Raw genomic sequence first — 15,595 nt, 5'->3', positions numbered from 1 at the left:
AAGAGCAGCCAGTGCTCTTAATTGCTGAGCCATCTCTCCAGCCCCAGGAATTTGGATGCTTTAACTTTTCATATGTCTTCAGAAGTTAATACAGGCTGCTGAATGCATCAGTAGTTTATTCCCTTTTATTGTGAAGTGGTATTGTTTTCTCTTTTTAAATGGAAACTTTATTATAACGAGGCTGGATGGTGTTTCGCTGGATGGAAAATGGATCTAGCACAGCTTGTTTATCCAGTTGCCTATTAAAGGCATGTGATTGTTTTCTGGTTTGACTAATATCCATGTTCTTTTTTTTTTTTGTAGAAATAGGACTTTATTTTAGGCTCAAGATTTCTAGGATATATGCTAAATGTACATTTAATGTTAAAAATTATAGAGATACTTAATTGGCTTTACTATTTCCCCTCATCTCCTATAGTACCTAAATAATGTTATTAAGAAGAATGAGGGAGGCCCAGAACTTGATTTCAGTTGCTTCTAAATGGTTTGTTTAAAGGAAACCTATGCAAAGGAGAGGCTGTTGATGGCAGTAAGAAAAGGGCAGGCTTGGCAACCCCAGGAGCTCTTCACTTTGTGTCCGTCACTCAGAAACAGTTCTGACTCAGCCTCCGCATCCCATGGGGTTTGAAGACAGCACCGCCTTATGCCATTCCTATGACAGCCCATGACAAATAGGCTTCCTATGAGCAGGGCACTCTGGACCAGAAACCAGGGTAGATATGTGGGTTGGAAGTTAGGCTGTCTGATTTAACATTTTGGGATTTTGCTTCTACCTAGTTTCTAAAACTGTATTTAACTTTTAAGCCAACTGTCAACTGTTTTTCAGAGTGGCTGAACCATTTTGCATTCCCTACCAGTAATGCCCGAGAGTTGGAGTGGTTTTGTATCTGTTGGCACTTAATATTATCAGTTGTTTAATTTTAGCCACTTTAGTAGATGTATAAAGTTACCTTCTTATGAGTATAACTTATATTCCCCTAATGAGCAGAGATCTTGGGTACCTTTTCATGAGTTTTTATGCTGTCTGCATCTCTACGTCTCTTTTCTGAGGAAATGGAATGATTGACTTGTGTGTGTGTGTGTGTGTGTGTGTGTGTGTGATACTGTGGGACTTGAACCTGGGACTTCTCACATGCTAGGAAAAGCACCCTTCCACTGAGCTGTCCCTCCATCATTGACTGACTTTAAAAAGAGGGTTCAGAGCATTCCGTATCAGAATAAAGACATGACGAATGTAATTCAGCAGTGCCTTTTAATAGAAAAGCCCACTTAGTCTCAGGTACATCCACTCATTTATTCATGGACCTGTTTCGTTCGTCATTCACTGAGAACATTCTGTATGACAGTCCATAAAACTGTGGGACTTAGTCCTGCGCTTGAGTTTATTTTTCAGTTGGAAAGCCTGGGCAGAGTGCTGAGAGGGAAGAGCCAAGTTCTAATGGGAGGCATGAATCAGCATGATGTATTTGGGGACTGTAAGTACTCTGATTATTCCTACTTGATGAGCTAATTACAAATTCCAAAAGCAGAACCTTCACCTTAAAACAAAAAAGTATTATCCTTCCCTTCCTCAAATTCCAGGTTGCGTGTCTCACCAGACGCATTTAATTACGGCTTCAGCCCCCTCAGGGCAGAAAACCAGTGTGCTGGGTACAGCTTGTGTCGGCTCCAGTGCCTTGTGGGTCCCTGTCTGTATAGCGTGTAGGATGCAGGGCAGTGTCCTCAGACCCCTGTTATCAGCTCTCAAAGGACGCGTTGGAAGCTTTGCATTTTGCCTCGCAGGCTGTCACTCAGATCTTCATTGCCTTCACTTAACTTTGGGCCCCAGACTCTATTTTTACTCTATTTCCCAGTCCTGAATGGACACCACTGGGAACAAGCAGACAGGGTTGAGTTGCTTTTAGAAGCAATTACAGTAATAACAAGTGCCAGCTGGACCTGGAAAGCTGATGGGACATCTAAAATACAGTCAGATAAATGGGATTAAGCTTTCCACATAGTCTTATCTCTTTAGCAAGCCAGGTAAATATGGGATTCATTTTTACAAAAGGTTTATATGCAAAATGGTTAAAGTGAAACTGGTTAAAAACAAGACTGAGCACTGGCAGTCATAGCTTCCTTTCACGTTAGCATTCATTTGCAGAGGAGTCTTCATCACCAGGAGGCTGGGAATGAAGCACCACTCTCAAACAATACTTACTTTCTCAGTGATTTCCTGTTGTGAGGCTGGGACAAACCTTGGGGAATGAACAGGGAGAGTCGAGCAGCGGTGAGTCACCTGAAGACAGCGACGGGCATGAGTGTTCCTAACATCTGTCTTAGACATCATCCACCTCCTCCCAGTGAGTCTGTTTGCACTGTGGAAAGGTCTCCTAAGGCGCAGAGCCCCGCAATGCAGATGTTTTTTGAAAATAGATTTCATGCTGCACAGAGAGTGTCATGATTGATTGATTTCTCTGCTTATTTTTTTTTTCTTTCTTTTTTTTTTGGATTTTTCGAGACAGGGTTTCTCCGTAGCTTTTGGTTCCTGTCCTGGAACTAGCTCTTGTAGACCAGTCTAGCCTCGAACTCACAGAGATCCACCTGCCTCTGCCTCCCGAGTGCTGGGATTAAAGGTGTGCGCCACCACCGCCCGGCTTCTCTGCTTATTTCTAAGCTCTTTATTTTGTGTGTGCTTTCTTTGGGACAATCTCAAATGGAAAGGGTTGGTTAACCAGCAATCTCTTCTTAACATGTGTTAACAAATACTTGGGCTATGCAAGGCCAGCCTTTGCTGTTGTGTTTGTATACTTGTAAATGTTTGCCTTTTCTTATGCCATTGACTTTCACCCACACTGTTCGTCCTCACTCTTTTCTTCCTTCCAAGCACATCTCTGCAGCATGTTTGATGCATTTCTGTGGGTTTGTATTTCCTTGTGAAGCACACGAACATATGTGTGTGTGTGTTTTAATTAATTACATGCATTTCTTTATTTGACATCCCAGATGTTTTACGTTAAATTTAAATTGCATAACTGGTGGTGTGCTTCTGATCTGGGCCTGCTTCTCACCCTCAGACACCGTGCTGTCTGAAGACCGGGTGCTGCTGTTTCTGTGCTTACTCCATTGCCTCCCAGATCCGGGCAGTGGTATGGGGCATGCACCCACCATGGTTTGCAAATACGCTCATGATAAACCTCGGGGTTGATTTCATGACACTGAAGTGTTACCATAATAAACAGTCTCATAGGTCTAAGCTCTTAAGTTTTGCTAGGAGCAGGACTATTGGGTTGTGGCAGTACACATACTCATTCTGATTGCCAGTCACTCTGGGGAATGGCCCAACCAGGTTTTTGTCGCTACCAGCAATGTGTGAGAGCTCTCGTTTACTTGTCGTTTTGTTGCTATGTGGCAGTGTCCATCTTTCTGGTATTTAACCAAATAATAAGGCAGAAAGAGGTGTCTTATATTTTAATGGGAGTTTCCTGACTTTAATGAATTTAAGCATCTTTCTGTATATATTTACCAGGTGGCTGGGCTAGGGATGTAGCTCTGTGGTGTATTTCATATAGTGAAGGTCACTCAGTCCTTAACTCCGTGCTCCCTCCCCCTAGAAGAAACACTTCACAAACACGTACGCAAGACCCCACTTTCTTTTTGTATTTAGGAGGTATTCTAGTTGTTTGAATTGTATTTAGTCTCTTTTGAGTTTTCTATTTGCCCCCCCCCCCCCCCCACACACACTGTGTACAGTTCTTTGTGTGATCTGTGCTTCTCAACTTGGATGTGTTCTAAGTTATCTAGTGTATTAGTTACCTTTATGTTGCTGGGCTAAAACACCACGACCAAAAGGGACTTACGGCAGAGAGAGTTTATTTTAGCTTATGGTTCCTGTGTGAGCATCCATGATGATGGGGAGGGGCATGGTAGCCGATGGCTGGAACAGGAAGCTAAGAGAGCACATCTTTAACAGCCAACAAAAACCAGAGAGTGAGCTGCAAGCAGGGCGAGCCCCCTCTTGATGGAGGAAGGTCATTGGCTAATAAAGGAACTGCCTTGGCCCATTTTATTGGTTAGAGGATAGATGGGAGGAGTAAACAGAACAGAACGCTGGGAGGAAGAGGAAGTGAGCTCAGTCTCGACAGCTCTCCTCTCTGGAGCAGACGCCTGAGAGAGACGCCATGCCCTGCTCCCGGGATGAAGCTCCGGTCCAGGATGGACATAGGCTAGCATCTTCCCGGTAAGCGCACCTTGAGGTGCTACACACAGATGATTAGAAATGGGCTAAATTAATATGTGAGAATTAGCCTAGAAGAGAATGGGCCAAGCAGTGTTTAAATGAATACAGTTTGTGTGTTGTTATTTCAGGCATAAGCTAGCCGTGCGGGCGGCTGGGGTGCTGGGGATGCAGCCCCGCCACCCTTATTACTACACCCTCTCCTCCAGCAAGGCACCACCTCAAAAGGTTCCATAACTTTCCCAAGCATTGACACCAGTTGGGGACCAAGTATTCCAGTATTTGCCAGTATTTCCCATGCAAACCACCACACTGGGGGATCTTTTATGATTAGGTTAGGCTTCTATAAACATGCAGGCAGGTTTCAAGACTGCAGATAGTTGTAGTTCTTGAACTAGTCTTTGAGCAGTTAGATTGCAAAAGTCTCCCAGTCTGTCTATTGCTAACATCTAAGCTTCTCCAACATCAATATTTTGTTTTGTGGTAGTGGTTATTTCAGAGTCCTTCATTATCCCAGGGTTAAAATGGTTTTCTTGTTTATTAATTTTATAGGTTTCAGTTGTTGAGATAGGGCAGCAATTCTCAATCTGTGGGTCGCAACCCCTTGGGGGGTCAAACAGCCATCTCACAGGGGCCCCATATCAAATATCCTGCATGTCAGGGATTTACATTACAATTCATAGCAGTAGCAAAATTACAGTTATTAAGTAGCAATGGAATAATTTTATGGTTGGGCATTACCACATGTGAGGAACTATATTAAAGGTTACAGCATTAGGAAGGTTGAGAACCATCGAGATAGGGGCTTGCAGTGTTGCCCAGGCTAGCCCTGAACAGTTGTGCTCACGCCATCTCCCTGCTGTAGCCTTCAGAACAGTTGGGACTGTAGACACAGTATTGAGTCTGTGAGTGTGTGACTGTAGACACAGTATTGAGTCTGTGAGTGTGTGACTGTAGACACAGTACTGAGTCTGTGAGTGTGTGACTGTAGACACAGTATTGAGTCTGTGAGTGTGTGACTGTAGACACAGTATTGAGTCTGTGAGTGTGTGACTGTAGACACAGTATTGAGTCTGTGAGTGTGTGACTGTAGACACAGTATTGAGTCTGTGAGTGTGTGACTGTAGACACAGTATTGAGTCTGTGACTGTGTGACTGTAGACACAGTATTGAGTCTGTGACTGTGTGACTGTAGACACAGTATTGAGTCTGTGAGTATGTGACTGTAGACACAGTATTGAGTCTGCACACTTATGGTGTTATGTACCTTAATGACTGACTATATTTTGGTTACCTTTGCATTGCTAACTAGTTTTTATCTTCCTCTTTGTAGCAAGCAAGTTTTTTCAGCTTTGTCAATCTTTTTCCATGATTCGGGATGCTACTTTCATCCTTCTTCAGGTTTCAGGATACACAGATCTGCTCTCTGTTTTCTCCTTTCGTGGTTCAAATATTTGCTCATGTACTAGCATCATACAGCTCTTGTGTGTGTAGCTCTGAAGTATGTTTTAATGTATAGAAGGGTAACTTTACACCTCTGTTCTTCCTTTTCATATTTGTTGTCTTATCTGTAAGTAGGACTGAATAGCCATTTGCTTAGATCTTTCTTGTATTTTAGTAGAGCTTAAAGTATTTTCCATAAGATCTTATGAGATATTCTTTATGTTTTTCACAAATATTACTATTTTTGTTACTTTTGAGAACAATATTTTACTTCTGCTACACTTACTCATTGATATTTTCAATGTAGAGACAGTCAATAGGTTTGTTTTTTTTTTTTTGATTTCTTTGAGACAGGGTTTCTTTGTAGCCCTCGCTGTCCCGGAACTCGCTTTGTAGACCAGTCTGGCCTCAAACTCACAGAGATCACTTGCCTCTCTGCCTCCCGAGTGCTGGGATTAAAGGTGTGCGTCACCACTACCTGACCAGTCAGCAGTTTTTATAAGTTCTTTTTTATTTTCCTTCTTGAATGCCTTTTCTTATTTTTGTTGCTTTGGTTCATTTTCCTATGTAGATTATTAAACTGTCTGCTAATCGTTGACAGTTTTGTTCATTCCATTCTTTGCTTTTTAATTTCATTCTTTGTACTCATCGTTTACCATAGACTACTTTTAAAGTAGGTTTACATATACGGAAAAATTGGAGAGGAGGTATATAGTTCTCATGCTCCCTCTTCCACAGTCAGAAGTGCCTGCATTACTCAGCACCTGGCACTGGCGTGGCAAGTTTGTTACAACCGGCGAGCCGACGCCTGCATATGAAGAGTGTTAATCATGGTGGGGAGTGTGCATCAAGTCTCCCTCTGTGTGGTACAGCTCTGTGAGCTTTGCTATTATGTAAGCACCATTACATAGCCCACAGAATGGCTTCCCTAAACCATCCTCCAGGCTCTACATCTTCATACTCAGCCCCTTACGCCATACCTTTGGCAGTCACTGCCCTTTCTGGTGTTTCTGTTGGTCTTTTCAGAATGCCATGTGGTTGGCATCATCTTCTGGCTGTTCTTTTCTCATTAGCAGTGTTCACTTGATGCTCTTCCATGACTTTTTGTGGCTTGCTAGTTCATTTTCTTCTATTTTCTTTTCTTTCTTTTTTGAGACAGTTTTTTTTTTTGGTTGTTGTTGTTACTGTTTTTGTTTTATCTTGCTATGTAGCCCTGGTGTTGGAACTCATTCCATAGATCAGGCTGGCCTTGATCTCGGAAATTCCCCTTTCAAGTGCTGAGGTTAACGTTGTGCACCACCACACCCAACTTAGTTCATTTTCTTTTCTTTTTGCCACTGAATGATACTTCATTGCATGAATGTACCAGTTTGCTTATCCAATTGCCTATTGAAGGGCACTTGCTCTTAGGTTTGCCCAGCTGTGGATGAGGTTGTTAAGAACTTTCATGTATGTGTTTTCATTTTGATATAGCTTCCGGTTTATGTGAGTGAAGACTCAGGGATGTGGTTGCTGGGTTGTAGAGCAAGTGCATGTTTAGACAGGTGGGGAACTGTCACACTGCCCTCCACAGACTCTGTCACCTTGTGTGCTCATTAAAGTGAGTGAGGGATCCCACTGCTCCGCTGTCTCACCACTGTTGGCACCAGTGCCACGGCTCTTAGCCGACCTCATAGGTGTCTAGTAGGTCTCCACTGTTTTACTCTGTCTACTGAGCGTCTTCTTCTGTGCTTATTTGATTCCTGGGTGCTTCTTTGATAAGATGTCTGTTCAGACCTTTAGTTCATTTTTTATTTGGGTGTTTCCTTATTACTGAGCATTAAGCATTCTTTCTCTCTCTAATGTATGTCTATCTATCTGTCTGTCTATCTATCTGTCTATCTATCTATCTATCTATCTATCTATCTATCTATCTATCCATCCATCTATCCCCTTTGTTAGGTATGTGTTTTGCAACGATTTTCTTCAAGGCTTTGTATGCCTTATCTTTTCAACTTTCTTTTTTTGTGTTTATGTGCATGTATACATGTAGGTGTATGCACATGTATGTGCATGAATGTGGAGATAAGAGGTGGATGCCAGGTGACTTCTTGTGTCACTCTCTACCTTGGCTTTTTAGGCAGAGTCTCACGGGAACATGGGGCTCACTGATGTGGCTAGACTGATTGCCAGTGAGTGCTGGGATCTTCCTGTCTCTGCCTCCTTAGCTGGGGTCACAGGAACACATGAAACTCTTTATGTGGGTTCAGGGAGTCTAACTCAGGTTCACATGCTTTATTGACTGAACTCTCTCTGTGGTTCCACATACTTTAACTGAAAAGTTATTATTTTGAAGTGTGTGGGTGTCTGTATCCCAGTGCACATGTGGAGGTCAGAGGACAACTTTGTGGAGTCTGTTCTCTCCTTCTACATTTATGTGTGTCCTGGGGATCAAACCCAGGTCACCAGGCTTGCATAAGGACCCTTACCTGTGGGGTCATCTTGCCAGCCTCAGCATTCTTAATTTTAATGAAGTTTATTTATTAATAATTCCCTCATAGATGGTGCTTTTGGTGCTATATCCAAAAATCCACTGTGAAATCCAAAGTGAACTAGATTCTTTCCAGTGTTGTCTCCTGGACATTTATAGTTTGCATTTTACATTTAGATTTATGAGCTGGCTTGAGATAATTTTTGTGAATGCCTATATCACTTTTGGTTTCTAAATGTGGGTCTCCAGCTTCCGCAGGACTGTCTGTTGAAAGCATTCTGTTTGCTCCATTGAGTTGCTTTACTCCTGTTAAAGACCAGTTGACTCAGTGTGGTTCTGTTTGGGGGCCTTTATTCCATTCCATCCATCTGTTTCCTGCCAGTATCGCATTGCTTTCATTACTATGACTGCTTATAATTTGCCTTATAACCTTGTATTTCTGAAAATAGGATTTGTGATATGTCATAATTTTAGTTATAGAGGAACTGGTTACTTTTAATAAAATGACAACATTTTTAGAAATTAAAGTATTGATTCTTCTTCCAGGGGGTATCATTCTTTCAAAAGCTGGTACAAAATTCTTCTGGTAGAATAAGGACTTGCCAGTGAAACTTTTTGCCTGCTGGCACTTATGTATCTGATAACACTGAAAATCATAAGCTTAGATGGGGAGGAGTTCTGTGGATCGGTTATTCTTAAATATTATTGTATTCCTTTGCATTTGTGGTGGCTTAGTGTTGCATAATTGTATAAAGTTCATAGATATACAGCTTAATACTCTGATATTATTTCAATAGCAATATTTTAATAATTGGCCGTCCGACGGATATTCGCTGAAATATGTGTAAGTCTGACTGCATTCTGTTCCTTTCAGGTCAACGAGGCCTTCCTTCATGTGATACAACGCAGATCCACAGGCAAGGTGCTCCTCTCCCTGAAGTAAATCCTCACCCAGGCAGCAGACTCAGGATCTGATCGCCCCCTGCATTGTAAAGAGCACTGTCTTTCTGACTGACCCAGGTGCCACATCTTGGTGACAGTTCCCTTTGTCTCTGCTTTCTTGTTGCTCATAATCAACGTGATCACAGAGGTTCTTGCCCAAACTCTGCTCTTTCTGAGAGCAAAAGGTATGATTAGTAATTCTACAAGGTGAACATGTCTCAGGAAAGCCGGGAGGGATGTATGCTCACCTAAATCAGAGTGTTTTTAGCCACCAAGTCTGTTGTCTCCCCCACCCCCTAGTTGTCCCTGTGCCTCCACACCTCCTTTTCTATTCTGATTATGTCTTCTCTCTGATTGGCTTTTCCTATGGCTAAACTCTCCCATTCCATCGTTAACTGTGTTTCACATTGTCGCCATGGGGTCTCCCTGAATCAGCTCTGACTGTGTCTCGTCTCAGTGTCTCAGCGTTTTCTACACTGTGGAACTCAGACTCCTTGAGCAGACACTGCATTGTGACTCACTTGTCCCTTCCCACTCTTCCAGAATCATCTCCACAATCCCCCAGTGCTCAAGTGTGCCTCTGCTGATCCCCGTCCTGTGCTCCTTTCCTGTGGTTTCCTCTCCTCCACCTCTAAGGCCTTTCTGATCTGCAGGCCTGGCCTTTTCCATTTGCCTGCATTCTCAGGAATGTTGCTCTCGGATTTGCCACTCCCCTTGAATCACGGGGACACATGTATAGTGGAAGGAATACAGGCTTCTGAATCTAAGATGTGGGTTTGAATCCCACCCTCCCTGCTGCAGGATGGTGACTCAAGTGATTGGCATTTTGCTTTTCTTGCTGTAAACCAGTGGTTCTCAACCTGTGGGTTGTGACCCCCTGGGGGTTGACTGACCCTTTCATAGGGGTCATGTATCAGCTATCCTGCATGTCAGATATTTACATTATGATTCATAACAGCAGTAAATTTATAGTCATGAAGTAGGAAGGAAAAGAATTTTCTAGTTGGAAGTCACCACACCATGAGGAAGTGTATTAAAGTGTTGCAGCGTTAGGAAGGCCGAGAACCACTGCTGCAAAGTGACAGTCACAATATCTGTCTTTCAGAGTTTCTGTGCCAGCCAGTACATGAGGTAATTGGGTAAAGCACATAGCAATAGTAATCTGTTAGTGAATGCTGGTTCTTTCCACTTTCCCTTCTTTCCAGACAAGTTACAAGTTCTTGAGATACAAGTTCTTGAGAGTATCAGTATCATGTCTGAGTCCCCTATTGACTTCCTATACCTTCTACCATTTAACTTATCTAGAGTCTTAAATTGCGTGATTATATTAATAATATGTTGCCCTGAAAACAACCCAAATACCTCTTAACAGGTGAATGTGTACATATGCATACTAGTATATTTATATATATAACACATATATAATATACATTATAATGCATATGTATGGTATAACTGTGCTACATTGGAACTGTCAAATTCAACAAGACATAAAATAAGTGGTCATCAGGAGCCCTCTTGCAATAGATCCTGGTAAACCTAACACCGCTTTCAGGGGGAATTAGGAAGTTACTTAAGGCCTAAGGAGTTTCAGGTTGGGAAAATAAAACAAAATCTATGGAAATGCACGATAGTGATGACCATCCTAATGAACCACTGAAGTGTACATTTTCAATTGTTTTAAAAATGGTTGAAATGGTAAATGTTAGGCATGTTTTGCCACAATAAATCAGTTTTTAAAAAAGATGTGTTACTATTACTTCTAAGTAAACTGATAGATTCAGGGGGAGAGAGCAGTGTGCGTTGTGCTGAACTCAGTGTCTTCATCCTGCATGTTGAGGGAGACCTACACTGCCATTTGGTGCTGGACATTCTGCAGACAATTCTTGACCTGCGATGATTTGATTTGTGATTTCCCCACTATATACTTATGTTCTTTTCCAAAATGCTTATGAGAGACAAACTGAGGACACATGGTGTTGACCTGGGGCTTCCATACTCACGACATACACTGAATGCGTTCACACACATGTGAATACAGACACCACATACACATATACCACATATATATATATATATATATATATATATATATATGCAAAAATTGTCCTCAAACTAGTTTTTAAAAAAGAGTGTAAGTATGAAATAAAATAAGGACAAACATTTAAAGAAACAATTAAAAATTTAGAAGGAGGTGCGGAGAAAGATGCTGTGGGAATTGGTCACATGCCTGCTGTGGGAAGGGGCTCTGCCATGGGCTGCTGTGTACAGCATATTCTCACCTCCTTGGAGCTTTATGCACTTCTGCTCCTTTAAAGACACAACTTTTTTTTTTTAAAAAAACCATTTCCTTAAACTTCATCTTCACAGTAGCTAATTGTATTCTTAAATGAAAGTTGAGTTTTCCCAAATCTCATGAAGCTCAAGTTTGAGGGTGTCTTAGAGTTTCTCTTGCTGTGAAGAGACACCACTACCACAGCAACTCTTATAAAGGAAAACATTTCATTGGGGTGGCTTACAGTTCAGAGGTTCAGTCCATTATCATCACGGTGGGGCATGGTGACATGCAGGCAGACATGGTACTGAAGAGGTAACCGAGAATCCTATATCGTGCACAGGCAACAGAAAGTGGTCTGTCTCACTGGGTACAGCTTGAGCATAGGAACCTTAAAACCCACCCCCACAGTGACACACTTCCTCCAACAAGGCCACACCTATTCCAGTAAAGCCAGATCTCCTAAAAGTTCCATTCCCTTGGTGGGGGGGGGCACGATTTATTGTTAAACCACCAGAGAGGGCAGCTTCAGCATTTCCCAAACCCTTTGGCATTGCTGAAGGCATGCTGGATGGTGCCTGGAAGAGAGAAGGAAGGTGACTCAGAACTGGGAAAGAATGTGTCATTCCAAGCAGGAGCTGCCTTTTCCATGGAGCATGGATGGTCACTCGTGTCACAAGCAGTAAAGATTGAATGTCCCCAGCTCACTAATGTCAAAATGACTTGGATGGGAAGAGGCAGTCATTAAGGAGAATGGATTTCAGATTTAGCAGGTATTGGTGAGAGCTTCTAATGACCTGCTCTCTGCTTGCCTGTCTTTCTGCTTCAGTGAAATGATTTGATTTGAAAGCATCTGACTCATATTTTAGTCATTGTTTGGTGGTTCCACCATCTGAGCCATTAGTAGGAAAAAAGAATCAATATGTCTCCAAATGACAGTGTTTATTCTATATTCATAGACTTCCTAATTCTTCCTCAGAGGCTGGCTGCTGCAGCAATCACTCCCACGGCCCTGCCTCTCCCTTTTCAGTAATGGTCTGCTTGCACATGTCTCTCCCGACTAGTGTGAAAGACTGGGGAGGTAGCGCCATGGCAGAGCCATTTTAATTGCTTAGCGTTTATCAGGTCTTCGGTTCAGTCCCCAACACTGACCCACACAAAGGGTCAACAACCAAAGTGAGATTTTCTGCTCTCATCCATGGAATGAAGCTATCTAGCTCTCACCAGTGTGTTTGGTGGTGTTCCTTCCTGTGTGTATGTGTAAATCTAGAAAGTGATCTTTTCTACTTGGGTTATAATAAAGATGATAAATGTGCTGGTATTTAACAAGTGAAGGGATCAAGAGGTCATCACCGACTCGCCTGGATTTAATAACAATAAGTTGGGGTGGGGGAGTAGGCTGTTCCTTCTTAAGTTTTTCTTCTAGGTTTTTGTAGGAAAAGCAAACAGAAGTGATTTTTCAAAGTCGTCTTTGTGCTAGACTCTACTCTTACAGTTCTCTTCACCATCAGAGCATGTTGCTACGCTGATGGTCTGCATGGGGCATGCATTGGCTTCTGGAACTCTCTCCATGCTGGGGGATCACGGACAAAGTGCTCAGCACTACACAGGGGAGACTGGCGTGGGCAAAGGCTACAAATCTAGTGGAGGAGATAGTCAAGCCGGGCACAGAAAACAAAACCCAGCCTGGTGTGCTGGCACACACATACTTTTGGAAGGCTAAAACAGGATGATCACACCAAGTTCGAAGCCAGCCTGGTCTACAGAATGAGATTCTGACTCAAGTCAGACAAAACAGTTACATGTTGAAGTATATAAGAATGAGTGATTGAGAGCAGGGGAGGCAAAAAATAAGGGGGAGGGGTATAAAAAGAATTATCCACTAGTAATATCCAAAGTTAACTAAAAACATCCTATAAAAAGCTAGTGAGTGAGCCCGGCGGTGGTGGCGCATGCCTTTAATCCCAGCACTCGGGAGGCAGAGGCAGGCGAATCTCTGGGAGTTCGAGGCCAGCCTGGTCTACAAGAGCTAGTTCCGGGACCGGCACCAAAGCTACAGAGAAACCCTGTCTAGAACCTCCCCACCCCCCCCAAAAAAAACCAAACCAAACCAAAATGCAAAACCACAACAATGCTGAACCGGAGTCAGGTAAGGTATAATGGGGGCAGGGCTTTGTTTCTGGTGACAGCCTCTTAAGCATCTGCCGAAAGATGGAGGAGAAGGGAATATTCTAGGACCCTGTGACTGATGAAAACAAAATGAACTGAAGGTAGGTGAGTGAACCTGGAGCTCCAGAAATGTCCATGAGCTTTGTGAGATGGTATTGCAAGTAGGGACCAGGGCACACATTCACTTGATGAAGACAATTTATGAGAATTTTTATTTTACCGTAAGAGCAATGGGACACCACTGAAATGTTTTAGCGGGGATGGGGCAGGCAGATGTGATCAGAATTATGTTTTTGATTTCTACCAGCTGTAGAGGGGAGGGATTGAAGGGGAGCAGATCAGGGAGGAGTCCACTTTAAATAAGGGACCACTGCAGCTTGCAGCTTTTTGGTTGTGGTAGGGAAGGAGAGATGTGGCCAGAATGTAGAACCATGCAGGAGAGGAAAGTGGAGGGACATGGTATTGGCTTGGATATAGGCACAGAAGGGAAGGAAGAAGTGTCAAGGTGTCAATGAAAGAGTTGGGTTCTCGCAATGGAGAGGGCATAATTAAGAAGATGATGTTCTGTGCATATTGAGATACCCAAGAGTGTTAAGTATTTGCTTGGTTCTCTGAAGAGAGGAGTGCAGTCTAGATATACGAATTCAGGGGTCTTTTGCCTGCATGTGGTCCTGACACACAGTGTAACTGAGTTACCCAATGATGTGAGAAAGGAAGCCTGTAGTATGGACCGTGAGGATCTTTCCTTTTAATAGGACTGTAGAATATTTCAGGACTTTGCTGAAGATCACCAAAAGAAACTTAAGAGGGGATCGCTTGGGATTTAAGGTGACAAGCAGTTATACAGAAGGTTGTTCTATCTAGTGACTAAGGCATTGTTTCTTGCCTGGAGGGCCAGGGGCCGGCTCTCTAACTCCAGCTTTGTTCTTGGTCCAGATTCATCTTACTTTTTGCCTGTGAAACATAAGAATAATGGTATGTTTTCTTCTGCGTCTGTGGTTCAGGTGAGGGTCAGATGAGCTGGTGTAGGCAAGAGCTTTCAAGTCACCATTTCCACAGTGGATTGCAAGGCTGCCTTGTACCTGTGTGTTTCACTTCCCTTCAGAGTCAAAGGAAAATGTAAGCCTTTGCAGCGTATGCTGGATTGACACAGAGCAAAGGGACTGCTTGATTTTTTTTAATGTCTCAAAAAGACTTTTACATCTTAGCCGAAGCCATTGTGCTCTTTTATACAGAATAATAGGCAGAGTGATGGGGGCCTGGTGATTTGATGAACTTCAAAGATACCCAGAGCCAGTCAAGGTCTAGAGAAGGACATCTCATTTGATCAAGAGTGCAGAGTGCATATTTTTAAAAAGTGAGGGGCGATAAAAGAATTAGGGCTCTTCATTCTGGAAAGCCACAGGGTAAGAAAGAGCATGATTGAAATTTATGGAATAATGAAAATCATTGGATAAAAATATGAACTTATTAAGTGCCAGAGGATAAAACTAGGAATGATTTTTTTTTAAAATCATTTTAAAGAAATAGTTTTAGGGCAAAGTAAAAATAGTACTTTTTACACAGGCATTGTGAGCACAAAGATCTTATTACTCTCCAAGTTTGCTGGGACCCAAATCCAATCAAAGAGAGCTTTACAATATTAGAGGTCAGTGTCATGGGGGATTATAAAAGTAACCTAAAATAATGTGGCAAAATTCCCCATTGAAGGAAAGCATCATGGGGAGCTTATTAGGCTTCCTGTCTCTGTCTGACACTCTTGCCCAAACCAGGCTTCTAAGTGGGCCTGCTGAGAGTGGAACGTACAGGATTTGGGCTAAAAGAACTTACTTGCAGATATGACCTCTGTGACCTTAGGGAGTCACTTCTCAATTTAACTTATTATTTAGAATTTTCATGTGTGTGCAGACTCGTGTGTGCTGTGCAGGTGTGCACGCACAGATGTGCACAAACTTTGAAGAGGTCGACCGAGGAGCTCCTTCTTCAGGAGCTGTCTGCATTGATTTTTGAGACAGGATCGGTCATTGGGATATGGGACTTCCTGACTAGGCTAAACTGGCTGGCCAGTAAGTCCACTGAC

At 42.7% G+C, this 15,595-nt stretch overlaps 1 protein-coding gene across 3 annotated transcripts in view; it reads left to right on the top strand.

Annotated features, from left to right (window-relative positions):
• The window catches only part of LOC121455441 (quinone oxidoreductase-like protein 2), a 43,579-nt gene extending 32,764 nt beyond the window's left edge, over positions 1-10,815 (top strand). For all 3 annotated transcript variants that reach the window (XM_041663111.1, XM_041663110.1, XM_041663109.1), the window contains one exon: positions 9,004-10,815. In XM_041663111.1, coding sequence (XP_041519045.1) covers positions 9,004-9,072 — 69 coding nt within the window. In that variant the 3' untranslated portion in view covers positions 9,073-10,815. The remainder of the gene's footprint in view (positions 1-9,003) is intronic.
• The last annotated feature ends 4,780 nt before the right edge of the window (positions 10,816-15,595 follow it).

The sequence above is a fragment of the Microtus oregoni genome, unplaced genomic scaffold (assembly GCF_018167655.1).
Source record: "Microtus oregoni isolate MIOR12 unplaced genomic scaffold, Mior012 000013F_ref0000133, whole genome shotgun sequence".
NCBI lineage: Eukaryota > Metazoa > Chordata > Mammalia > Rodentia > Cricetidae > Microtus > Microtus oregoni.
The sequence above is the reverse complement of the archived record's forward strand: the minus strand, read 5'-3'. Positions and strand labels throughout refer to the sequence as shown.